We start from the raw sequence: 26,197 nt of genomic DNA on the forward strand, positions 1-26,197 counted from the left end.
TGCCGTCCGAGAGTGGCACCTCTGGCTCTGGGGGCAGAAGGGCTTGGCCAGACTGCTAAAAATCACTAACTTCACTTACCTTCCTGTGTCTAAGCTGTGATGTGATGGCCTGGCACAGAGCATCCATCAGCATTTATGTATTCAGTGCATCTGGTAGCCCCCTGGGACCGTGCCCACCAATCCAATTATTGCTATGAGTGCCAATTTTAAGAGAAATCACATTATCCAAATCCAATGTCCCCAAATAAAGCCCCAGAAGGTTGTGCCCACAGTGCCAAATGTGATCAAAAGGTGTGGAATTTGCCTCTCAAATTTTCATCACAATGACAAAGATAGGATCGCATCACATCCTTCCATTGCATTTGTAAGCAATTAATTCCAAAAGGAATCCAAGTCAAGAGTAGATCTACTTTTTTATTGGTTCAAATTCATAGGTGACATATGGGGTCTGTCATATCCGGTTTGGGCTAAGGCAGAGGCACTCACAACAAGATTTCAAGTCTTGACTCTAATTTTATTTATCTACTTTAATTTGGTTTGCTGAGTATAAAATTATCAGAGGTTTAGAGAAATACAGTGATGCCCCAAGCTTGTGGCTTACAACAAAGCTCCTGATGGTGACCCCTCAGTTTGATTTTTCCTCATCAGCTTTTGTCCTCTGCATTTGAACCTTGGGAGGCTGAGAGAGTGCAGCATTCTTTTCCAGAAATGAATTGTGTGGCTAAGGAAATATCAGAAAACTCCAACATCGTATTAAACCAAAGCAAAGTCAAACAGCAGTGGGGTTGTTTTCTTTTCTTTGTCCAATCCTGTTTTTACCCAAGTAGGAACTTTAAGTGAAATTCTCCTTGAGAAATGTCAAGTTGTAATTTGGAAGTTTGTGGCCTCAAAATCCCATTGTGGTCTAGCAAAAGTAAATTGGATGGGGAAATTGAGAGATGTATGTCCTAGCCCCAGCTCTGGGTCACAGGAGGACGACCTCGGGGGACATTGGTCCTGCAAGCATTTTGTTAAGTGCCTCCTGGGAGCAAGCAGGGTTCTAGGGCTACTCAGAGATCTCAAATGACTAACCGACCTTCTGGGGGAGGGGGACAATTACAGTCCATAAAGAAACAAGTAAATATAATCCCCACTCTGGCTCAGGCTCACAGTGCCCCCAGAAAATCTACCCCCACCCCGTCCCTTTGGAGACCCCTCCCTGAAGTTGTGACTCTACTGTTGGAAGATGTTGATTTAGCTCTTTTAAGATGGCTGGGGGTGGGGCTCATGCATGTGAGCCCCGTGACCAAAATGAGGAAGCTTGCTATACATATCAGCCCCATTTCATGGATGAGGAGACTGAGGACCCACTAGTCAAGGGCAGAGGTGAGATGTGAGTCCGTCATGCTGACTCCCACCTCCCGCTGCTTCCCTGGGATGCAAGAGGCAGTCAGAGGGGAGGGGGCACATGTGGTGGTTTTCTGCAGGCAAATGCAAGAGTCCAGGTGTCAGGTGATGAGGGCCCCGCCTGCATGGAAGGGGAGTCCTTAACAAGGCAGAAACAACAACAGGCCTTGGCAGCCAACTGGCTATGGGGGGGGAGGGGATAATGAGGAATGGGAATGATATACCAGGGACAAGGTGGTAGCTTTGGCAGTAATAGGGAAGTTAGAGGGGAGGGTTTGGGGTGAAAGGCAGAGTTCAATTTTGGACATGTTGAGTTGAAGATGGCTAGTTGGCTCCCTAGGCAGCTAGCTGCTCACTAGCTGCACAGGACTGGAGTCACAAAGACCTGAGTTCAAATCCAGCCTTAGCCACTAAGCTGTGTGACCCTGGGTAAGTCACTTAACCTCGGTCTGCTATACGGTGAAATGGCAAACCACTCTGGTATCTTTGCCAAGAAAAACCCATGAATGTTATGGCCCCCAGGGTCGAGTCAGACACTACTGAACAACAATGGAACATCTAGTTCAAGATGTCCAATCGGCAGTTGGATACTGGGGTAGGGAGAGAAAGTAGGGCAGGACAAATAAACCTGAGAATCATCTGCCCAGAGATGATGGATTAATCCATGGGAGATGATGAGATCACAAGGCAAAACAGTATTGAGAGAGAAGCAGAGGGCCTGGAGCACAACTAGGGGAGAACCACCCCATCAGGCCTGTATGAAGGCCCAACAAGGAGCCCGAGGCACAGCTGGACAGACAGGAGAACAAGGGGAGAAGGGGGTCGGGAGCGCCTCAGGAGGAGAGAGCCGCCCCAATGTCCAGGGCTGCAGAGAGGTCAAGGAGGACGAGGATGTGGTGATGAAGACACGGTGAGTCATTTTAGAGAGCAATGTCCAAGAGCCAGACGCACGCCTCCTCAGGGAGCTTCGCCACAAAAGGCAGGCAAGACGGAGGAGCTGAGGGGGGACAGGAGGGCTGGAGGAGACACGGGGCTACTTGCAGCCAGGGGGAAAGAGAAGAGCTGTTATCTCTCTGGGCCAGGTTTCTTCATCTGTAAAACAGAAACGACAACCACACTCTGGCAATATCAATCTAGGGACTCAGCTGTGACCGGTGTAGGGAATCCTCGGGTGGAAACACTCTTCTCCTAACAACTGCCTAGGGCTTGATATTGGGTGACATGTTGGTAATGCCCCATTCCCAAGCCCCAGATGGGCAGTTGTCCCCATAAGAATGTAAGATCACGGAGGAGGGGGCAGCTAGGTGGCGCAGTGGATAGAGCACCGGCCCTGGATTCAGGAGGACCTGAGTTCAAATGCGGCCTCAGACACTTAACACTTACTAGCTGTGTGACCCTGGGCAAGTCACTTAACCCCAACTGCCTTACCCAAAAATAAATAAATAAATAAATGAAAGTAAGATCGTGGAGGGCAGGGCCTGGCAGCCTTGAGCCTGACCTGACCTCATCCCCCCAGGGTCACACAGCCAGCAGGTATCCTAGCAGGGAGATCTATAGTGCTCCATTCCCCAAGGCAGAAAGCATTTTGTAAACCTTGGAGGGCTCCAGAAATGCCATTATTATCATGACAAACACATTACAAAGTGTTATGTTATGGTGGCAAAAGCACTGGCTCTCACGTCTGGGGACCTGGGTTCAAATCCCTCTGGTAATCACTACTTGAGTGACCTCGGGTAAGTCCATTCACCTCCCCAAAGCTCAGTGGTCCCATCCCTAAAATGAAGAGTTGAACTAGAGAGGCTCTGGAACAGGGATGGGCTCTGTCTCTCCTCTTCTCCTTTCTCTTCCTGTTCACTACTCTTTCCTCTCTCCATCCTCTCCTCCTTCTCTGTGTCTCCCTTTCTCTCCTTTCTCTCGCTCTCTCTCATGTCTTTCTCCTTGTCTGTACCATCAGTCTCTCTCTTTTCCTCTCTCGCTCCCTTTCTGCCTCTCTCCTCCTCTCTCCCCTCTTTCTCTCCATCGCTCTTTCCCCTCCCTCCCTCCCTCCCTCTCTCTCTCTCTCTCTCTCTCTCTCTCTCTCTCTCTCTCTCTCTCTCTCGTCCATCTCTATCTCTCTCCCTCTTTTTTTTCTCTCCCAATGGGGTCCTTTCTCTCTAGAAATCGGCCCCTCTGGTAGGGATAGGCCAACCTTTCAAAGGCTTATCTCTCCCCAAACCCAGCCTGGGGAGGTAAGGGCTGAAGAAGTTGAGTGTTAGGCTTGCCAGTGGGATTAAAAGGTGAACTGGAAGAAAGATTCAACGAATCAGCAAGGTTACACGGCTGCCTCACCCCTGGAAGGGCCCCAAGGAGCCCATGTCTGAACCTACAAAAGGGTTTCCTAAAACCCCAGGCAAACACAGCCTCCCCCTGAAGGTGAGAATATGAAACACTAACTATCTCAAGCAGAGGCTTCCCTGGGCCATGGTGAAACCCACAGACTCCCTTCTCAGAATTATGTTTTTAAACAAAAGAAATACTTAATTTCACATAAATTGTTAAATTGAAATTGTAAATTTTTTTCCATCCTAGTTCACAGATCCCCCTGCAATGGTCCAAGGATTCTGCACCCCAGAAGTTCTCTGGGGCACATCAAGGAATCTTCTCCTTGAGAAACTAAACCAGAGGACAGATAACGCCTAGAGAGATAAACTGAACAAAATCGGACTGAGCTAGCTTGGGATTCCTACCCTTCATTCTGGTCTCCCTTACCCCGGGGAGATAAATTTGGGTGTGGCTGCGGCCATTGTGTTTTGAAGAGGGATCTGTAGCCACTCCTCACCCAATTCCTCTAGTCACTACCAATGGGGGATGGTCCTCCACTCCTCACCCAATTCCCCCAGCTACCACCAGTGGGGGATGGTCCACCTTCATTAAAGGAACTTTTCACGGGCAGATGGGCCACCCCCATCAGTCCTCTATAAAAGTACCTTCCAGTCTCCTGTTCGAGGAGATTTGGTACCTCTGAGCCATGTGCTTTATGCCAATCTCCCCATGAAAGTCCAAGGATTTCTTTCATGGTTTCCCTCCCCCCATCCTTCCCTTCCCTTGCTCCTAAATAAACTATCACCTTATTCTAACTACATTTTGTGTGCAAGAGGGTGTAATTCTTTAAAGAGGAATTCCCAAGAACCCCTACCCCAACCCGTACCCCATTTCCCACCATTACAATTCCATGTTAAGACCTTGCCCTGAGCTAAAGCGGGGTCACAATGAGCATATATGAAACATCCACCACAAAGTGGCTGAAAATCTCTTAAGCCAGTCATCAGTTCTCAGAAAATTAAAGAGGCTGTGAGCGACTTTGAGAATCCTCAAGTTTATGAAGTCGGAGGTTTCATTAGCACATCACAATTAGATTACAAAATTAGCCTTGGAACCAAAGAGGGAAACCAAGCACAATTTATTAATGTTCCAGGACTCTGTAAAAATTTTGAAGATGCCAATAATAGCATCTCTTACTTAAATCGATTTACACCATTAAGTTGAGAATGGAAACCTCAACACACTCTTACTCTAATCATTGACTGATCACTTAATGCCCGGACAGGTACAGTGAGGAAACTGGATGATCCCTGCTGCCTTGGCATAAAATTCCAAATATTAATTTCAAGCATTGCTTGAAAACAACATTACTTGCAATTTCCCCTAAGAGCTTTACTTTGGGGGGGGGGGTGAGGCAATTGGGGTTAAGTGACTTGCCCAGGGTCACACAGCTAGTAAGTGTTAAGTGTCTGAGGCCAAATTTGAACTCAGGTCCTCCTGACTCCAGGGCCGGTGGTCTATCCACTGCGCCACCTAGCTGCCCCTAAGGGCTTTACTTTTAAAGTTTTCTCTGGCTGCACGGAAACAACTCAAATATCAACATCAGGTTTACAAAGCCTTCTCTCCCACCCCACTCCCAACGACCCTTTGCAGGAGATGGTTACAAGTATGATTATTCCCATATTTCACAGGTGAGGAAACTGTGACCTAGGGACTTGCCCGGGTAGTAAATGAAGAACACCTCTCTGGACCCCACTACACTGAGCCTTCTCCCAATCTTTGATGCTACAGTCAGGATTTCCCTCCCTTAAAGTACCACCAGACTTTAAATTAGCCTGCCTCTCATTTTAAACCCCCCATAAAACCTTCCAGTTCCTTAATCGCTCAATTTAACCTCAGCAATCTCAATTAAAGCAGCCCCCAGGGAGGTGTGAATGACTAATGGAAGCTCCCTGAGGGAAGGAAATAGTCTCACAGCTGGGGTTTTGTTCTGTCTTTGTTATGCAAAGACAACCGTGGGGCTGAATTGAACTGAGGTTTGCTTTTTTAAAGGAGGATCCCGGGAAATCTAAACCTCACCCCTCCCTCTCAGCCATCCCAGCAGCAATTGTCTCTCTGGTTTCCTAATTTAAAAAAAAATCAAAAAAAAAAAAAGCTAAAGTAATAAAAAGTCACCTACCTTTAAAAGCTGCCTACGTGAAAGTAGGCAGTGTTTTTCTAATTCCCTTCAATCACACTTTTCTTCCTTCTCAGCTCCCGTCTGGTTGCTGTTGCTGACATCCTTTTTTTTTTTGGGGGGGGGGGAGGCAATGAGGGTTAAGTGACTTGCCCAGGGTCACACAGCTAGTGTCAGGTGTCTGAGGCGGATTTGAACTCAGGTCCTCCTGAATCCAGGGCCGGTGCTTTATCCACGGCGTCACTGAGCTGCCCCTAACATCCTTTCTAAGGTGGCCCTCACACCTGGGTTCATTTCCTTCCTCGTCTACATCTCAAAAATGGATTATGAAAGAGTTATCTTCTCCATCCCCACCAATCCCCCCTCACCGTACTTGTCTGCCTGGAGGCCCGGCATCTTCAACTTTTAGGGTATGGGAGGGGGTCCATCAGTGAGAACCCCATTACTCTGTAAAGAACCACAGTCTCGGGTTCACAGAATTGGTTGAAGGAGGTCTCCTCTTTTTCGGCTCATCTCATTTTCAATTCTACAAGCATGATTCATTAAGCACCTACTATGTGCACTTAACACCCACTTTCATCTGGACTCCCCTGGTTGGTCGATTCCCTAGAATCCACCCAATTCAGCCCACACCCCAAAGAACTCGCCTCCATGACATATCCGGCAAGCATTCCTCTGTTGAAACCCCTGCCAGGACGGGGAATCTCCCCCTCTTGAGGCTGGTGTAGACGTTTTCCTTCGATCGCGCCTACGTTTGCCTGTGCCAGGCCCAGCCATTCCTCGATGCTGGCCCTGCCCTGTGGGTTCTGCCAAGGAGAACCCGGGGCAGCCTTCTCCCACGGGGCCAGCCTCTCCCTCTGCCCTCCCTCGCCCCCTTCTCTCCTCCCCATCCTTTCTGCTCGTCCCAGGGGGCGCCCATGGAGGCTCTGCGCGGCTCAGTTCTCGTTCTTTTCCATCCATCAGCCAACGTCGCCCTCCCACTGGGCGGTGCAAAAAGGAGAGTGCCTGCCCTCAAAGGGCTTCCAGTCTAATGCCTCTGGCCATTCTCTGGTTAAGGACCCCCCCCCCCGCTGGGCTCCCGGGCACTTCCACTCCCGCAGCATTTATTGAGGGCCTACTATGCGCCCGACAGCGGAGCACACGCGCTGCCCTCGAGGGGCTTACTCTCTGAGGCTCGGCCTCTAGGCACTGGGCTGTCCGGCTCGCTTGGGGCTCGGCAGGTGCTTTGGTCCCGCCCCGCTGGGCGGGTGCCCCCGGGCTTCCGCTCGGTGTCCCCGCGGACCCACGTTCCGTTCCGTCGGCTCAGGCCCGGCGGGCGGGGGAACCTTTGTTCCGCGGCGCCCCGCGCTCGCGCCCCCCGGGCCGGAAAGGCGGTGGGACGCGGGTGCTCGCTAAAGCCGGCGGCGGCGGCGGCGCCCTGTGCAGAGCGCGGTGGCAGCCTGTGCCGGCGGAGCCGCAGCGGCGGACGGGGCGCGGAGCGGGCCGGGCCTTGGGGGCAGCGAGGGGGCAGCGCGGGGCGGGGGCCGCGGAGCAGCGCAGCGGGGGCGGGGCAGGGCAGGGGCCAGCCCGGGCGAGGGTCGGGCCGCGCCGTCGCCCGACCGGAGCCTCGGCGGGTTCTTGGAGGGCAGGCCGGGAAGGGAGCGCGAGCGAGGGGCGCTGCGGGCCGGGCCGGACTGGACCGGGCTGGGCTTTAATCTCGCCGAGCCGACCCCGACCCCGCCGTCGGGGGCTTTAATCGTCGCGGGAGGAGCCGCCGCTGCCATCGCAGGTCGAGACCATGGTGAGTGAGGCCGAGCCCGGGCCGCTGAGGGGAGGAGGGCGCGGGGCCGCCTCGCCCGGACGAGGCTGACGCCCGAGGCCTGCGCCCGGCACCACGGGCCCGCGGCCGGCCCGCTTTGGGCGCTGGCGGCCACGCTGACCGGGCCATGTGGGGCGGCCTTCCCCGGGCTCCCCTCTCCTAGAGGGGGCGCGGGGCTCCCCCCTCCCCGCCGAATCTGTGGCGATCTCCGCCTCCCCTCCCCCACCTTCCCCACCTCGAGGAAAAGAGAAAGGCGGGGGAGGGGGGAGGAGGGGTCTGCGAGGCCTGGAGAACGTTTGAATTTGGGCTCGGGGCGCCCCGGCCTCGAAGAGGGGGCGTCCCCAAAAAGGACCCCTGGGTTGGGGAGGGGTGTTTGCGGGTGCCCCTTAGGCTAGAGGACTTTATTGTGGTAGGAAAGCCTGGGGTTTCGACGCTAAATATGGGGGGGGAGCCGCCCAACCCCTTTCCCAAAGCAAATTGACCCCCCCTTCACTCAGTGATCTCATGACCTAATAATCCCCCCCCCCCTTGAAGCGGCTGGGAGCTTGCACCGCCCGCAGGTGAGGGAAGGGCCCCTGTGACCCCCCCTCCCCGCCCCCATTGTGTTATTGTGTTTTACGCGCTTACGCGAGCCGGGGGAGGTTGTGACGGGGGAGGGGGCACCAAAGGCGGTTTTCCCTAAAGTCCTGGGCCCGGCCCCGGCCACAGTGAGGCTCGTCCTCGTGCCCGTCACGCCCGCTCCCGCCTTTAACCGAGCCCCGCCCCGCCACATGGCAGTCGTCAGGATGCCTAAACCCGCGGGGGCGCGCGCCTCGTGCGCATGTGTCTGCGCGTGCGCGCGCCGCCTCCGCTCCGGGCGGCTGACGGCGCTTTGTTAGCTTGGGGCGCCCCCTGCCGGCCGAGAGGCGGCCTGCGGGGGCGGAGGCCCCGGGGAAGGGGGGGCAAGGCCGGGCGGCCCCGAGGTCGTTGCCCGCGGGGAGAGGGTTTGGAGCTGGTGAAAAAGAATCTTCGACACCTGGAGCAAAGGTCTCGCTTTATGAGCTCGGGAGTCCCGGGCAGCGGGCTCACTGACGGGCCGCCCGAAGAAGAGTTAGAGCGAGCCGGGGCCCCGCTCCAGACAATAGAATAGCCCCTGTCCTGGAGGGCCCCCGCCGAGCCCTCCCCGCTAGCAGCACTTTGAGGTTGCCTGCGGTGAAGGGAAATCTTCCTGCTGCTTTAAAAAGTCTGTCACCTGAGACTTCGATTTCAAATTAAAAAGAAGGCACACAGAAAAGTTAATCCTGCCGGGAAACCCAGGGAAAACCCGGAGGCCCAATTGGTCCAGTTTCACTCCTTTCTGTTTCTTTCCCACATTTCCCAGCTCAGTTCCTGCCCACTAATAGTCATGCAGGAGAAGGCCGGCCACCTTCACCTGTATTCAAATCAGGCGCTACAACTTCGGTGCTCTCTCGGCCTAGTGTGCCATTGTACCAAGTCAGATGTTTCCATGCTGTTAGTTTTAATAAAAAGAAGAAATCCTCCTTCTTGGTACCTTGAAATTTCACGGACTGGAATGTTCTACTTAATATTTTGTTGTCATGACATAGGCCATTTTTTAAAAAAATTCAGTCTCCATTCTTTAATAGCCAGGGGCATAAGCCTCATCCCTATCATTTAAAGTGATTTACATATAAGGCACTTGATAATTGTTGAGATGTACCTTTCATGGAAGTCAAGCTGAATAGAGTGAATTTATTCTCCCAAAAGATAAATTAGTGAAATTAGTGCTATGTTTGAGTTGTTGGCCCTGAAATTCCTTTGTAATACTTTTTACAAGCAAGTTTTTACTATATAAGGAGAAAAATAAAACATTAAAAATTAAATTCCATGCCTAACCAATTTTTTTATTATCCTTATGTAGTTTGGGAAGGACACTTTGTAATATACATTGTTCTTTTGAGTCTCAGCTCTGCCACTGGCTTGGTTTCTTTTCGATATCTCATTTTCCTTTCCCCTTTTTGGAAAGTAGAGATAACATTTCTTCTTCCTATCACTTTAAAGATTGTAAGGATGAAAAAATTAAGGATTATCAGTAGAACTTATTTGTAGCTTTTTTAGGAAGAAAAAAGTGCCAGCCAAAGACAGCTGACATATCATAATAGGGAAGAGGTTCATGAGCTCCCCCTCCATAGCAGAGCCTGGGCCTGTGTGAGGTAATAATGATTCTGCCATCTAGTACCAAAACATAGCTAGCACACAAAGGGAAGAGTTATATTTTCAAGTACCATGGTAATTTTGGTAAATAGGAAGGAGAGGCTTTTATGCCCTGATGCCTGGTTTCCTTTAGGCACAGCTTGATATGTTTTAGGACTTGGCATATCTATTTTATGACCTTATTGAAACAAAAATCTCGTTAAGTGAAGTAGAACAGAAAGTCTTTTTAAATAATAACCTCTTTTTGCGTTACACATACTTTAAAAAAAATTAGTCTTTCTGATTTTTTTTACCAGTTCTTAAAAGTTTTCATATTTTAAAAAAATACTATCATTTGTATGTATGGGATGGCAGTAAGTAATAGCAGCCTGAAAAAAAATCTTAGTCCTGCTGTGGATCATTTTTACATTATTTATTAAAATTCATATTTGCCCATGGAATGATTCCTTTTGAGTCCTGGGCTTAAAATTAATTTGTTTAACCACAATAGTCTTATGATTGGATCATTTAGAAATGGAAGCTATTTACATTAAAACATTTGGGTTTTTGAATGTAAGTTAGAATTTTATTTCACTTTGAACATTTTTTCTTTTGTGGTCAGTTATTATATATGTGCTTTCTTGTATTTTTTTTTTCCCAAATTGCAGTCTGCTGCAAATCCTGAGACCCCAAACTCAACCATCTCAAGAGAAGCCAGCACCCAATCATCATCAGCCACGGCCAGCCAAGGATATGTTTTACCAGAAGGCAAAATCATGCCAAATACAGTCTTTGTTGGTGGAATTGATGTTAGGGTATGGTATTCAAGATTCTAAGTCATTAATAGAATTGGGGCCTTGTGGGGTTTATTCCTTGTATAAACTTCATGTAAACCTGGATTTGGTTCTCTGTTTGACTGAGTCAGAAAACCCTTGAGACAAAGCTTTGTGCAGTTTTGGATTAATGAGGGAAGGACTTGTGGTTTTTATACTTAAATGGGGAATTGGGGGTATAGAATTTTTATTTTTGAAGCTAAATTCTTTTTCATAGATGGATGAAACAGAAATTAGAAGCTTCTTTGCTAGATATGGTTCGGTGAAAGAAGTGAAGATAATCACTGATCGAACTGGTGTGTCCAAAGGGTGAGTAAGATGTGTTTCACATTGATTCAGTGAAAGTATATGGATATTGCTGAAATCACTAGAAAAGTAAATCTTTAAAATTTGTTACCTCTATAGCTGTGTCAATGGGTAAGATGTTTGATATCTGTTCAGTGAAAGTAATCTGGATGTTTAGTGAAATCACTAGAGAACAAATCATAAAATTGGTACCTTTATAGCTGTATGAATGAAATTGAACTACTAATTCATTGCTTTGTTACTTTTTAAAGAATGTATTTAGATGCAAAGGCCTGACCCTTGCCAATGTTATAGCTGAAGTAGCTTAGTTTCTTGATATCCGGTCATAAATGCCTTCTATTTCAAGCTTAAATGTTGTATTTTCCCTTTAATTAATCATTCATTGTGTTTTCTTCTTCCTATGTGCCACGATGCATTAAATTCTACCATAACCCTTTACATGACTTTAAGACAAAAACATAGTTGACAGTTGAGGAAAACAAACCCCAAATATCTTGAAATACTTTGTGACTTGATACAGGTATTTTTAAAGGCTTTCCACTAGCCTGTGTTTTGTAGGGAAAATACATTTGAACAGATTAATAATAACTACTGTTTCCTTTTCCAAACTCTTAAGTAAACCAGACTCTCCTCTTTTTGTGTAACTTGCCTTATGCCCGGTAAGTTGGCAGAGTGATTTGAATTTCCATTCCTTCATTCTTTTGTTGCATGTTTCTTTCACTTAAATAGCTCTTAATGGTTCCATTTGAAGGTGTCTACCTCAAGAGGAAGTTGGTATGAAAAGTGCTTCTTTTGAAATTACAAGATACTTTTGCAATTTTTCAGAACTGAATTTCTCGATTCTGTACTTGTGACCAAAATATAGTACACAAGGTTATTTGAACAGAGACTTATGAACATCACAAATTATTCCAAATAGTAATGCAGACTTTGGAAATACGTCATTGGCGCTTCGATTAGAAAACGATTTTGTTTGATGAGATTCCTTTTTTTAAACTTGGTTTCTGTAAAATGGCGATGATCTGTCCAAATCTGTCTATCCCCTTTCCAGGTTGACATCAGTGCAATAACCACTGAGTTTAGGGGGGCTGATTATTCAAACTTTCAAACTGACCTAATCGTGTTGTCAGTTGAACACATAAAGGTCATCACAAAATGTTTTTCCAAGTAACAATCACCTAAAATTTTCATTGTTTTACATTTTAAATAGGTTTTTATAAGCAAGTTGTGGAAATTTACAATCAAGCCAAAATCATTTACAATATGTTTTAAAACATCCCTTTTTACCTATTCTTAGCATTATTTCCAAATATTTGTGCCATTTGAGGAGAATTTTCCAAACAAATTTTAATCGAATTTCATTAAGTCACACGATTATTCAGGTCCTTAGATGTATCACCCTTGATAGATTGAAGGAATCTGTTTCTCATCTTGCCTTATCTTAATACATTCTTTAGCTTCTTACGGATGAAGTGTCCGAAATTTCTTTTGACTCAGACCTCAGTCAGAAGTAGAGGAGGCTTCTAGCAGCATCTCTTGTCCCTTGTATTTCATCCCTTTACTATAAAAAAATTGCCTTTACATAGAAGGTTTTTGGGGAGAAATATTGTAACCAGAGTAGTTTTGAGTCTTAACTGAGATTGAGTGGGTAAAGAACAGAATTTGGTGTGCATAAATATAATAAACATAAGCTAATAGCACTTCCCCCCCACCAGTGTTATATGTGTGAAAATCCCAGCTCTAGGTTCTGCTTACTTGTACTATGTAATGACAGTGGCCAAGTAATTTAACTGCTCTGGGCCTTGGTTTTTCATCTACATAATGAGGAGAATCTCGTTAGCTGTGGGACTGATCATAGAACCAGTTTCTAATTCACCTAATTGTACTGTTAGTCAAACCGATATTTCTTAATCTTATCCATAAAGATGATCATGAAAGACTTTTCCAAATGCCCTGCCAAAGTCCAGGTATAGTAGTTTGTATCCTTCCCGTAAGATCAGGGATTTCTTTTTTGTTTTGGTTTGTTTGTTGGCAATTGGGTTTAAGTGACTTGCCCAGGGTCACACAGCTAGTAAGTGTTAAGTGTCTGAGGTCAGATTTGAACTCAGGTCCTCCTGAATCCAGGGCCAGTGCTCTATCTACTATGCCACCTAGCTGCTCCAAGATCAGGGGTTTCTTTCTTTCTTTTTTTGGTGGGGCAATGAGGGTTAAGTATGACTTGGCCAGGGTCACACAGATAGTAAGTCTCAAGTGTCTGAAGCCAGATTTGAACTCAGGTCCTCCTGAATCCAGGGCCGATGCTTTATCCGCTGCGACACCTAGCTGCCCCCACAGATCAGGGGTTTCTTAATCTGGTTCTTTCAACTTGAAAAAAATATTTTGTTAACTATGTTGCAATTTAATCTGTTTCCTTTGTAATCCTATATATCTTATTTCTATGCGTTTTAAAACATTCTAAGAAGGGGGTCCTCAGACTTCACCAGACTACCAAGGGGATTCATGACACAAAAAAGGTTAAGAACTCCTGGACATGAAATATTGAGAAGATCTCATCCAGTGAATATGGGCTTTGTAAATAAGTGAGCCTATCAGGAATATTACCAGTACTCTCATAAGTAGAAAGATCAGTTCACTAAATAAAAAGGGACTATACAGTTTTGGCTATATTGATTTTTTTTAAAGTTGTATTTTAGTAGTTTCTTTTTCTTTTGGGGGAGAGGGGCAGGGCAATGAGAGTTAAGTGACATGCCGAGGATCACACAGCTAGTAAGTGTCAAGTGTCTGAGACCAGATTTGAACTCAGGTCCTCCTGAATCCAGGGCCAGTGCTTTATCCACTGCAACATTTAGCTGCCCCCAGTTTATTTTCATTAATAATGATTCATTAAGGAATTTATGTGATTGGCTTAGTATACTGGAATTTTCTATGCAACTCACTATAGAGAAAAATTTGGTTTAAGATTAATTCATCTTGTACTCTTTCCAAAGGGACTTGGTTATCATCGTATCAAACCTTATTATAAGGCATTTTGACCTTAAAGCTGGTCCTACAACAGTCTAGTGAGACTTAGGTATAATTAGTCACTTGTTAGGAAGTTCTACTGCTTATTGGAAAGTTTTAAAAAATTTAACATTTATAAATGCCCTCGATATTTTTTGTGTGGGGGCAATGGGGGTTAAGTGACTTGCCCAGGGTCACACAGCTAGTAAGTGTCAAGTGTCTGGGGCTGGATTTGAACTCAGGTACTCCTAAATCCAGGGCCGATGCTTTATCCACCACGCCACCTAGCTGCCCCAGTACCCTTAATATTTTAAACATTCCTGGTTTCAAGCTGATGATGAGAAACAATATTGTGTATAGCAAGTAGTGATAGTGGTTGTGGCAGTGGTGGTGTCATGGTGGGGAGGTGGAAGTTTGGGTTTAAATAGAGCAAAGCATTAAATAGAGATTTAACATTTTTAAAGAGCCTACTTAATATTTGGGTACTGGTAATTAAACCAAAGAGCTTCTATTTTACTGGGGTGTGAAGTTAGACGTAAAATATACACAGATAAGTAAATAAATATAAGATATACAAAGTTATGATGGGATATGAACGTTGGGGAATTAGGAAAGATCTCTTTTAGAGGGAGCTAGGAGTCTTAAAATGAGGTTACCGTCAATGCATAGATATTTCCTAGACACCTAAATTATTAATTATGGACTATGGAAAATAGAGAAGTATAAGTGTAATAGAAAGACTGTCCAAGAGGAGTGAAGGTCTTCAGAACCAAGAATTCTTCCCAAAAGTTACATCTTCATTTCTGTCAGATACAATGATTTCATAAGACCTGAGGGGAAAAGTTCCTGAAATTATAATTGCTTGAATAGTAATAACATATCCTATTAATCACTTTTAATCTGCCTTTCTAGCTATGGATTTGTTTCGTTTTATAATGATGTGGATGTGCAGAAAATAGTAGAAGTAAGTAATCTTTTAAAAATTTTTATTTTTTGGCTTTTTGTGGTAATGGTATTTTGATTCCTTTGAAATATTTATATATATTTGTAAACACAAAGATACAGTTACTTCCCATTTTATAGTTTAAACCTCTTACTAACTTGCCTGAATTCTTAAATATTTCTCTGTAGGTTGGTTCCCCAGTTTCAGAGATGGGGTGGATCTAATTCAAGAATTATTTGTAGGTATACTCTGTTTGGGAAAGGAAAAGACTGAATGAAATGAGAGCATTAATTTAGAGCCTAATTTAGATGACCCTCTTGCATTTGGCTATTCAGTAAGCATTAGTTACTATTGAGGCAGAGTAGTTTATACAGGTCTTCCCACAGCTCCCTACAGTAAACTCTGACGGTCATCTTTAGGAGAGACACTGGGAAAATGATTTTTTTTTCCCTCCAGTCACAGATAAATTTCCATGGTAAAAAGTTGAAACTGGGACCGGCAATCAGGAAACAAAATTTATGTGAGTACATAGATAGAAGGGTTTGGGAAGAGTTTTTTGGTTGTTAAAACTACAGTTTTTTCAAATGTTAATATTATTTTACCCTTTTTTTTTCTTTTAAAGGTGCCTATCACGTGCAGCCACGTCCTTTGGTTTTTAACCCTCCACCTGCACCACAGTTTCATAGTGTCTGGAGTAATCCAAACACAGAGACATATATGCAGCCTCCAGCTATGATGAACCCCATCACTCAGTATGTCCAGGTAAAAGTTATCTGAGCTCTTTAATTTTTCAGTTTCTTCATGTATTCCTATAATCCAAAATCATGGAATCAATCTGGAAACCTTAGGGATCATCTTGCTACCTAATTTAGCAATATCCTTTGTAATGTCCCTGATAAAAGGTTAGCTAGCTTTTGCTTGAGCACTTCCAGTGATAATGAACTCAATACCTCACAAGGAAGTCTATTCCCTTTTTGGAGACCTCTTATTGTTACAGTTTGCTGAAGTCTGCTTCCCTTGGGCAACTACCCATTGGATTTCTGGGGTCACATTTTCTTTTACTATTTTGACATAACAGCCCATTAAATATTTTAAAACAACTATTGTGTCTTCTTGTGGTCTTGTCTTCAAGTGAAATATTTCCAGGTCCTTTGTTTATTGCTTTCCTTTGGCCATGTCCATATTTGTCAGTCACCATAAAATACATAGTTCCTAAAATTTATTTCTACTTCATTTAGAGCCTGACCATTCAGATCACAGTGATATTATTGCTTCCCTTTATTGGAATATGGTCCTATATTAATAAAACCTAAGGCTTCATTAGTTTTTATTCTTAGCGATCATGTTGCACCTCTGAGCTTTACAGTTAGTGAAATGACTCGAGTATTTTTTAGCTTTATTGCTTCTAAGCCAAGAATCTCTGTTTCATACTCATATGAATAGAATTAAATGTAAAGTCCTGCATTTGATATTTTAAGTCATCTGGTTTTTGCCCTACTTACTAACAACTTGTTGAAGTCTTACTGAATTTTTATTTTTTTCATCTAATATGTTCTTCCTCCAACTTGTAACATTTACAAATTTGATTTGTCTTTTATATCTTTAATCAATTTGCTGATTAAAAATGTTAGAAGGCATATAGAAATCTTGAGTACAATGTTTCCTTCAATTGTGAATCTACTTGACCTGTACACTCATCTAATCCACATTTCAGTATCTCAGGAAATTACAGAGAGGCTTGTCAAAAATGTTACTGAAGTTAAGACATAGGTCATGTGACTTGGTGTTTTTCCAATCTGCTCTTCTAATGAGCCCTATTAAAGAAAGAAATGAGGTTAGTTAAATTAAACCAGTTGGTTTTTAGTGGATCCGTATTCCTTTCTAAATGTTCACAGGTATCAACTTAATAGCTCATTCTAGAATTTAATTGAGAATTGAATTTAGGTGTGTGTGGGGGGGTATTTTTAAAAGTGGAATAAAGTTTTTGTTACTTGTCCTCTGGGGCTCTTAACCTTTTCTGGTGTTTTTTCAAAGACTATTTCTAGGGATCACTTCTATGAGGTATTTCTATACTCTAGATTATTATTTTATCTGGGCTCCAAAATTTGAAAATATTCAAAAAGTTGCTAGAGCCCTTCTCATATCTTGACCTTCAGTTGCCCTCTCCAACATCTATCCAAAGTTTGTCATTATAAAGACTATTCTTCTTGCCGAATACAATGAAAGCAAAATCTGAATTGAGCAGCTCTTCTGTTCTCTGTCAACATAACAGCATCTTATTCAAGCAGTCCTGTTCGGTCCCTGTTGCTTTCTATACTTTGACTATAGCTTAAAGGTCCTTTCTGCAGTCTTCAGCATTTTGGGAGAGGGTGCCGGCTCATTCTGGTGTGATTTGTGTATGCCATTTGTTATAATAAAGAAACCTTCATTAAGACTCTTATACAGAGAGGAACCTCCACAAAGTACTATTCTGATGCCTTCCTGGGACTCTGGGTTCTTGAAGGCAGTGTCATTGGGAAATGAGCTCTGGTGAATTCTGTCATGCTGCAACAGTTTTGAATCATACTCTTGGCAACAGACTGTTTTCCCAGGGACTGGCTAGCCTAGCAAAGTACAAAGAGGCTCCTCTCTGAGTAGTTGCCCACTTTTGATGACTAAGCCACAGCACCTTTAGCCAAGTCACGGTATAGCTTTCTGCAGTGATGATAATAGTGGTGGTAAGGCGTCTGCTGGATGCTAAGAACCAGACAGCTTTTAGGTTGTCTATACACATTCTTTGCTGTTTACCTTGTAAATGCATGACCTTTGTCCAGTGACAAAGTGGCTCCTTAGAATAATTGAATCTTAATCAAACATGATGTTCTCCATATTAATAAAACCATAAGGCAAAATGAAGTTGTCTTTAAGGGAAGGAGCTCCAAGGCTTTCCTTGGGGAGACACATAAAGGAGTTGGCAGTGTTGGCTTAACATGTGGCCAAAGAGTAGGAAGAAAATAACGTCATTCCAAGAGGTGTTTGATCATCTTGCACTGCAGTGCTTAAGATAAGCATTTCAAAGACCATCATACAAATAATTTCAGATTATATGCTAACTGTTGCAGAGATTGAAGAGTTAGTTACACATTCCACAGTCACCTTGTTAAGACCCTTCCGATGAAATCAGCATACTTTAAAAGCTCAATGATATCAATACAAAGATGGCAAAAAATACATTGGAAAACATGGTTCAGAAATAAGAAGTGAGGGAGGAATGGAATGGGTTTTAGGCTTTTGCCTGCAATCAATCCTGAGTACTATGAGAATAAAGATGAGGCATGAGACAGATAGGAGATGACTGGTTATCAACACAGCAAACATTTTCTGATCTATACATATATCATCATACTGCTGACTTGTTAGACCATGTCAACACCCGTGTCAAAGGAAGAATAAAGGTAAAAAGATCATTTTTGCATCCAAATGACACTTTGATCCTGTTCTGTTGAAAGAAGCTGCCCATGCTAGAAGATGAGGAAGAGATGAAAGGACAGACACTGACATACTTTGAACTAAGGATGCTTAATCACAGTAGAACAGTGGCTGCTGGCAGCAAACACTTGATACCTCTGCTCTACCAAGGAGAGAAATAAAAGTAAAAGGCAATATACACCGTCAGAATAAAGACTAGTTTGCTAGATTTTACATGGGACAAGATGGTGGAAGATTATACACGATGCTGACTCTAACACCAAGTGGCAGTGGAGGCAAAAACAACTTTGTGGGAAGTTTGTTGAGAAATACAATTAAGCAACATCAACCCAATAGCATATAAAGGTGGAATGGGGAGAACAAGAAGCAGATAAAAGTGGAAAAGAAAGATCTATAATCATTTATGTAACAAAGAACTCTCAGTTGGCTGGAGGCACCACATTTAGACTTTAACCTCAGGCTGGTTGTGTTTTGCATTAAGAAAAATAGCATGAAAGAAAACATCAGGAGGAGAGATGGAATAGACGAAGTATGCACAGAGAAGCCTGCTGAAGACACCATAATTTTGAGTTCATTGAAGCATCTTAAAAGGGAAATTACCAAAGGCTTGCAGGGGGCGGTGAATCTCAGACCCTATTACTTTTTTTTAAAGTGGCCAAGAGAATAATAACTACCAACCCAAATGAATACTTCATCTCCAAAGTTTTCATGAGAAAAATTTATGCACTCTTTGAGAGCATCCTTGATGAAAGGAAGGTATGAGAAGAACAGGCAGCTTTCCATAAATGATATTACATAGCAAACTTCAATTTTTAAAGTCAGATTTGAGTGAAAGGCGTAGAAAATAAAAGATCTCACCATGCATATTTATTGACTAGGGAAACATTTGATTTGAGAGAGTAGAACCACCATGCTTTTCTCCAAAAGGACATCTTATATATGTGTGCGTGTATACATACATATAAGAAATTGTCCAACGCGTATATGACAGTGGTGATTTTGTCTTACCTGTTTATTAACATCAAGTGCAGTATAAAGCAGGGAGACATAGTTGCCTATGGTATTTGAGTCAGTGATGTGGAGAATGTCCTGTGTAGGATCCCAACAGAAGACGTATTCCCTAGAGGTGATGCTGTGGATGATCTTGCATTTTGTGTTGTCCGTTTCAAGCTCTGGAAAGTTACTTGAATGAGATCTGTAGCTGTTCAAGATTGATCTAACTAGTCACACAGGAAAAAAAAAACAAGTGAAGAATTTCTACTTTTTCTACTATGAGAGGCATTTGTATGGATAGCTCATAAAGTTGATCCGTTAGTACCTATATCTTGGACAGATAATGCAGATATATTAATGAAATAAGCCCAGAATTGGGCAAAAGGAATAAACTGTATTATCTTTGGGAAATTGTATTGTAGGGTGCCATGACACCTTTCCCTGAAACAAAGGCTTGTCTTTTTAAATAGTGTAATTCTTAATGTCTGTCAGGCAGCCATTTGTGTATTTCTTTGAAGAATTAAAGTTGCTGCTCATCAGAGATTTGATGTAGGGTTGAAAAAGTTGCAAGAATTGGATGAGAAAAGTGTGCAGCATAAAGGATATCATTAGAGAGATGTAGGGTGGGCGTGCTACTGAATTGAGGTCTGTCCTAAAGTTTTGCTCCCCACTCCTTAGAATGCATTTAAGGATGTCACCAGACATTGGAAATTCTTCCACTTTGGCTATTAGACGTCAGCCACTTCACTCAAAAGCTTTTTTCTTTTTTTCCCTAGAAAATAACTAACATTTGATAATGAAAACATGCATCAGAAAACATTTTCCCTCCACATAGAGTCAGGTTTACTGAGTTGTAATTTTTGCATATTTGTATGTATTACAATTCTATGAACTTAGATTTCTTAAAGTCATATGTTCCTTTAATTTAGAAATGTTCCTCTTATTAAAACTTTAAAATTGTACATTGTCATAGAAAAAATTAACGACATTTCATTTTCAGGCATATCCTCCTTACCCCAATTCACCCGTCCAACTCATCACTGGATATCAGCTGCCTATATATAACTATCAGGTAACTTTTTTTTTTTTTTTTTTTTTTGCGGGGCAATGGGGGTTAAGTGACTTGCCCAGGGTCACAAGCTAGTAAGTGTCAAGTGTCTGAGGCTGGATTTGAACTCAGGTACTCCTGAATCCAGGGCCGGTGCTTTATCCACTGCGGCACCTAGCTGCCCCCTATCAGGTAACTTTTTAAAAGTATAACTATATTCTTTTGATGTTGGGATGTTTTACTTGATTCTTATTTTTCCCAAATAGTTTGCCCTTTTAACAAGGGAAATGTTGCAAAGACAGGAATGGAATATGGTGCTTTTGGTAGTTGAAGTTTGAGGGATGTTCTTTTTTCTGTTCTGAAATTTGGCTGCCCTTACCAACTTTCTGTATGTTGGAAAATATGTTGAGTTCTTCCTAGTCTTGTAAGAAGAGTTCTCTGCTTTCACAAAAACTTCCCACCTGTACTTAGTTACGTAATCTAGCACAGCATACTTGACCTATATGGGTTTGTTGTTTTTTTCCATGAGAAGAGGTAGGAAAAAAACTGATTACCTAATTCCTATTTAGTACTAAAGTTCAGCTAGGTCAGCTATCCCTAATTTTCGAATAATTTCTTCAAATATTTGTCAGATACTAACCACATCTAGAGGGAAAAATTCAGAAAAAGATGCCATACACATGTCTACTTGAAACCAGACTCCAAAAAAGTAGAGGAAAATTTGAGTGAATTTAACAGAAACACAATTGTATGGACTTTCTTTTATTTTCCTCTTGAATAAACACAACAAATAATTAACCATATTTAAGTTATTAGACACTTTAAGAAATAGTAATAAAATCAATGTTTATTTTTCTTTAAGGTACCTCCACAGTGGCCTGCTGGGGAACAAAGGAGTTATGTAATACCTCCGGTAAGGGGAATTGACAAAATATAAACTTCCTAATTTTTTTAGTGTTTCATAGAACATTGTTTAGTTATCTCTGTTGACTGGCATTCTGTGTCATGTATAACGGGTTTTATTAATTCTTTTTAACTAAATTTGTAAACCACTCTATGGGAGGAATTAAGTCACCACTTTCTTTTGTATTCCCAAATAGCATCTAGTGTTTTGCACACAGTCATTGTTTCAGATTACTTGTTGAGTTTACAATCTAAATGGAGGATTCAAAATTATGATTTTTTTTGTCCCTCCTCCTCCTCATTTTTTTTGCCTCAAGTAAAAGAAAAGTAATGGGAAAATTTCAATGAAATTTGAATTTGAAGGCACACGGAAAGTATGTAGCGTTGTGGTAGACTTTGCATCTAGAGGAGTTAGGCTTTAGAAGGGTCAGATACTGCCTGCAATGGGAAGTTACATGTTATTCTCTCTGGAGTACAGATACAACAAGGAGCAGTGGATACAGAGCTGGATTTGGGGTCAGGAAAGACTTGGATCCAAGTATTGCCCCTCACCTATGTTGGCTACTTTGACCATGAGCAAATTGTTGGCTTCTCAGTGCCTCCAAACAGCTAAGAATGAACATTGTAGAAAAGGGGCTTCTGTCCATGGTCTCTATGTCTATGAAATCATGGTGCTGGTCCATAAGCACACGTGTGCATATGGGTATTACTTAAATTATGTGTACAATAAATGGGCACATTGGCTTTAGGTCCTAGTCACTTGGTTAATTAGACAGACTTTTAAATAGATTTTTCCAACACAGTGTTCCTTATTCTGGCTGGTTTTCTGAGCTGGAAGATTCTTTTTTCTCCTGTAAGATGATTTTACTTTGCTTAAAATAAACGTTGTGAAACAGAATAAAAGGGATTGGGATTCAGTAACTTTGTGAAGTCTGCCTTCTAAATTATAGCATCAGCACTTACTTTGGAAGAGAAGATATTAGATCTATCTTTTAGCACCTCTGACTATTATATTTTAAATGTAGGCTTATACAGCTGTGAATTATCACTGCAGTGAAGTGGACCCAGGAGCTGAAGTCCTGCAGACAGAGTGCTCTGTCCATGAGGTCACACAGTCCTCCGGGAATGGCCAGCAAAAGGCAAGGGGGTGATTTCAGCCTGGATAATAGTCATCTCTGTTTGCATTCTGATAGTCACCAAAATCCAATAATAGTACTGTGTGAAATTGGTAACTTCACCCAAATTTCTGGTCATAGGGATGAACTCTAATCACATACATTAGCATATGAGTTTGGAAGTCCCAAGATTTCAATATGAACCTTTTTTTATCTTTAAATTGTCATCCTTTGATCTATAATGATCATCATAGTGTTAAGAGGCAGAATGAGTTAATAGATGAACATCTGATCTTGGAGTCAGGAAGACCTGGGTTCAGGTTCTACCTTTGACATTTAGCTAAATTTGTAACCACAGGCAAATCACTTAATCTCTCACATTCCCCAGGTAGCTCTCTTAGGATAATAAATTACACACAATTGATTCCAGACTTGGGAATTCTTAAACCAGTTAAATTATAGGTCTAAAGCACCACCTCTCTCCTCCCTCCATTCCCACAGTCAGTCTTAATTAACCAACATTTATTAAGCACATAATCATTTGTCAGAAGAAAATAAGTTGGTGGCTTCAAAAATTTTGCTTCAGGGTCACTATTAATTTATATCTTCTTCTCTGACCAATATTTAGTATTTATCCAGCCAGATGCTAACTTGCCACTTTCTGTCATTCTTTAGAGCATATAAAACTGATTCAATTTCATGATTACAATTTACTTAACAAAAAAAAAAACCTTTAAACTATCTTGCTTATGGAATTTTATTTTCTTAAGTTTTTAATGTTTTTATAACACTTGAGACTAAAAAAGTATTGAGCTCTATAATATCATATTTTCCTGGAAAAACTGGGGTTGCTCTTTATTGCTTTTATTAAGAAAATTTAAGAAAAAGTCATGGGCAAAAACGTTTATCAATAGAATTTAGTGACTTTTGTTAGTACTTGTGACTGTTAGAAGTCTTAGAATGGAAGGAACAGCTTCTTTTGATTAAACGTTAAAATGATCTTTTTAATATTGAGTAAAAGAAAGGTATATGTGGCCTTTAGGCATATACTACTAACAAGCTCTGTGTTTCAGAAATCTGTGGACCGAAGCATACAGACAGTGGTATCCTGTTTGTTTAATCCAGAGACAAGACTGAGAAATGCTCTTGTCACACAAGATGACTACTTCAAGGTATGGAATGAGAAGTTTTAAAGTTTTAAAATAATTCCTTTTTATTATTCATATTCTGGCTACTGGGACCACTTGATCAAACTGTTGGCTCCCACGTATAAAGAAATAAATCACAGTGAGAGTTAGGCCCAGCAGCGTGCTATTTAAAATTGATACCTAGTTTGTCCTTAGGGAAGAAGCCTACAGTGATAGATTATATTTAGAAGCCTTCTTGGAGGAAGTGAGTCAAAAAAGATCATTAGCTACAATATAGAATATGGTGGCTAGGAATGGATTAGTTAGGGACAAAGCCCAGTAGTTCTTTTGGAATAAAGTGAAAGCTGATTAGAGAAAAAAATAGAATTTGATTCAGTCATCAAAGCATGGAAGTTTCAATTTGAGGCCCAGGCCTGACTTAAAGTTTTGTCTCTTCTCCTAACTTACTTTATGAGACTAGACAAATCACTTAGCCTTTCTGTTGAACCTCCCAGATCTCCTCTTTTCAGGGAATTGATGAATGTGACAGCACTGATAATGAGATTCACTTGGTGCAATTATTGTAGAGGAAGATCTTTCTTCCCTGACTACATGCAGGGACAAGGGAGTACTGCGTGATGGATAGCTCCTACCTACCATGCCCACAGAGCCTGAATCTCTCTTTACTTCTCTTTCCCCCTCCTGGGAGATATTTCACATTCCAATGATGGACTCCCTCAATCCCCCAAAGTTCCTATAGTTCTAAAGAGGCCATGGCTCACGAGAGAGCAGCCAGCCCTAGCAGGGCTAAACTGGGATCATCTTCCTGGGGAGTAAGAATATTACTTAATAAAAGCTAGGTTTGACGTGGTGTAGAGGCCATGTTGCATACCAGTTTTGTAGGATGTTAGCAGGTGATTGCCCTTCTGCTGAAGCTTTCTCATCTGTGAAAATGGCACTGCCTCATAGAGCTGGGAAGGAAGTACCATGTAACAGTGGGCTGTTTACTTTTATTGTTTTCCAGCAGTAGCTCATACAAGTTTTCTGGGTGTTTCTATCAGACTGGAGCCCTGTCTGAAGGTGTACAAGATGGCTCACTTCCTCCTAGACTGACAGGGGAGGGAGCGGGGAGGAGGAGGGAGGGATGAATAGGTAGTTCTTCTGTGCCTCCTTAAAGATTTAAAAGAGGGGAAAGTTTTTCAAGTAAAGTTTTCCTTTAGGGTATGCCTTCCTGGTGCCCAGGCATTTGCTTCAGTGTATTAGAAGTTCCTCCTGAGAAAACAGATATCTAGGAGACAAACCTTATTGACAATATAACCTGGGTTGTTTGTTTGTTTGTTGCCAGCTTCATATGGGTATCATTCACATTTATTTATAGAGCATTTTAAGGTCTACAAAGTTGGCACAGTTCTTTCAGGAAAAGAGACATAGTTGAGTCAGCTTTGTTAAATGTCAAAAATACTGTATTTACTAGTGGTCTCTGTCTCTCCCCTTCCTTAGGATCTTGCATCCTGTCATCAATAGAAATTAGTGCAAACATAAGGAGTCTCAAGGTAGAATACATGTAGTGTACTAGCTTCTTTCTACCCATGGAAAGAACAGATTTTTAAATTATTTCCATATATTCTCATTTTCCCCATCACTCTCTGGATCTCTATCCAAGGAAATGAAAAAATCAAGCTTTTTAGACTTTAGTATAACTTCAATCTATTTAACATAATAAGATTTTAAGAAGAATATGAGGAAGATTTCTGCCAGATGTTCTTTTGTTAAATGGTTTTTTTTAATACTATTTTTAAATGGTAGGAAGTTTTGACCAGCAGAAAGAGATAATTATATTAATACCAATAATAATTCTGATTGTACATCTGTTGATTGTCTAAAAGGTTACTTATTAATTTCAGTGTCCTTTCTAAGTTTTGATGTGTAATTTTTTGTTTTTAGCTGAACAGATAAATCATATTGGCCAGATTCTTAGCACTGAAAGATGTCAGGACTTGTACTTTACAGTACTATAATCCTTCTAAGAAAATATGTTCTTGAAAGAAAACTGAACATTATATTATAGTCTCTTGTGACTTAAATTACTTCTATTAGAATATGTTGTTTTATAAATAATATTTTATGTTAAACTTACTCAAATGTACACTTTATAATCTTGTTCTTTTTTTTTAGGTTATATCAATAATAGGAATTTTTCACTGAAGTAAATGGAATATGTATATTTCTTCCAGGACAAAAGAGTACATCACTTTAGAAGAAGTAGGGCTGTGCTTAAATCCGTTTGAATCCTCTCTGCTGAAGCTTCCAGTGTTGTGGACAGTAGTTACGGTTTTTGAATATTACGAAGATACAGAGAGTTCCTGTTTTCCACTATTATGGAAAGTTAATTCTGAATTTTTTGACAACTTATTGCAAGACTTTCTGTGCAAGTTGTGTTAATTTTCTTAGTTTGTTATGTTTATTTTGCATTGAAACTATTCTACTTTGGATATTCACTTAGTAATTGGTTCTATGTTGAGTTCACAGTTGAAAGGGAAAAGCAGTTGAAGTGGACAAGTATAACTTGAGAGTGTACATGTTCGTGCTTCAACTGGTACTGAAATGTTTTTGAGACTTTAAAGACAA

At 42.1% G+C, this 26,197-nt stretch overlaps 1 protein-coding gene across 2 annotated transcripts; it reads left to right on the forward strand.

The window, feature by feature from the left end:
- The first annotated feature begins 7,538 nt into the window (after window positions 1-7,538).
- Window positions 7,539-25,857, forward strand: DAZL (deleted in azoospermia like). 2 transcript variants are annotated; one of them, XM_043968635.1, is made up of 11 exons: window positions 7,539-7,643; window positions 10,502-10,648; window positions 10,884-10,975; window positions 14,885-14,936; window positions 15,372-15,435; window positions 15,538-15,677; window positions 20,377-20,448; window positions 21,287-21,337; window positions 22,353-22,466; window positions 23,516-23,614; window positions 25,804-25,857. In XM_043968635.1, the coding sequence occupies exons 1-11, from the start codon at window positions 7,641-7,643 to the stop codon at window positions 25,855-25,857; spliced, it is 888 nt and encodes a 295-aa protein (XP_043824570.1). In that variant the 5' UTR covers window positions 7,539-7,640. The 2 variants fall into 2 exon arrangements, with proteins under 2 accessions (XP_043824570.1, XP_043824569.1); XM_043968634.1 differs by lacking the exon at window positions 7,539-7,643 and adding an exon at window positions 10,368-10,406.
- Window positions 25,858-26,197: the final 340 nt, after the last annotated feature.

The sequence above is a fragment of the Dromiciops gliroides genome, chromosome 5, assembly GCF_019393635.1.
Source record: "Dromiciops gliroides isolate mDroGli1 chromosome 5, mDroGli1.pri, whole genome shotgun sequence".
Lineage (NCBI taxonomy): Eukaryota > Metazoa > Chordata > Mammalia > Microbiotheria > Microbiotheriidae > Dromiciops > Dromiciops gliroides.

What these genes read in the sequence shown, in the direction of transcription:
- DAZL (XM_043968634.1), top strand. Translation starts at nt 10,368, where the DNA reads ATGGAAGCTATTTACATTAAAACATTTGGGTTTTTGAAT. An exon ending in TTGGTGGAATTGATGTTAGG is followed by an intron (nt 10,649 to 10,883) that starts GTATGGTATTCA and finishes TCTTTTTCATAG; the next exon opens with ATGGATGAAACAGAAATTAG. An exon ending in ATGTGCAGAAAATAGTAGAA is followed by an intron (nt 14,937 to 15,371) that starts GTAAGTAATCTT and finishes TTTTCCCTCCAG; the next exon opens with TCACAGATAAATTTCCATGG.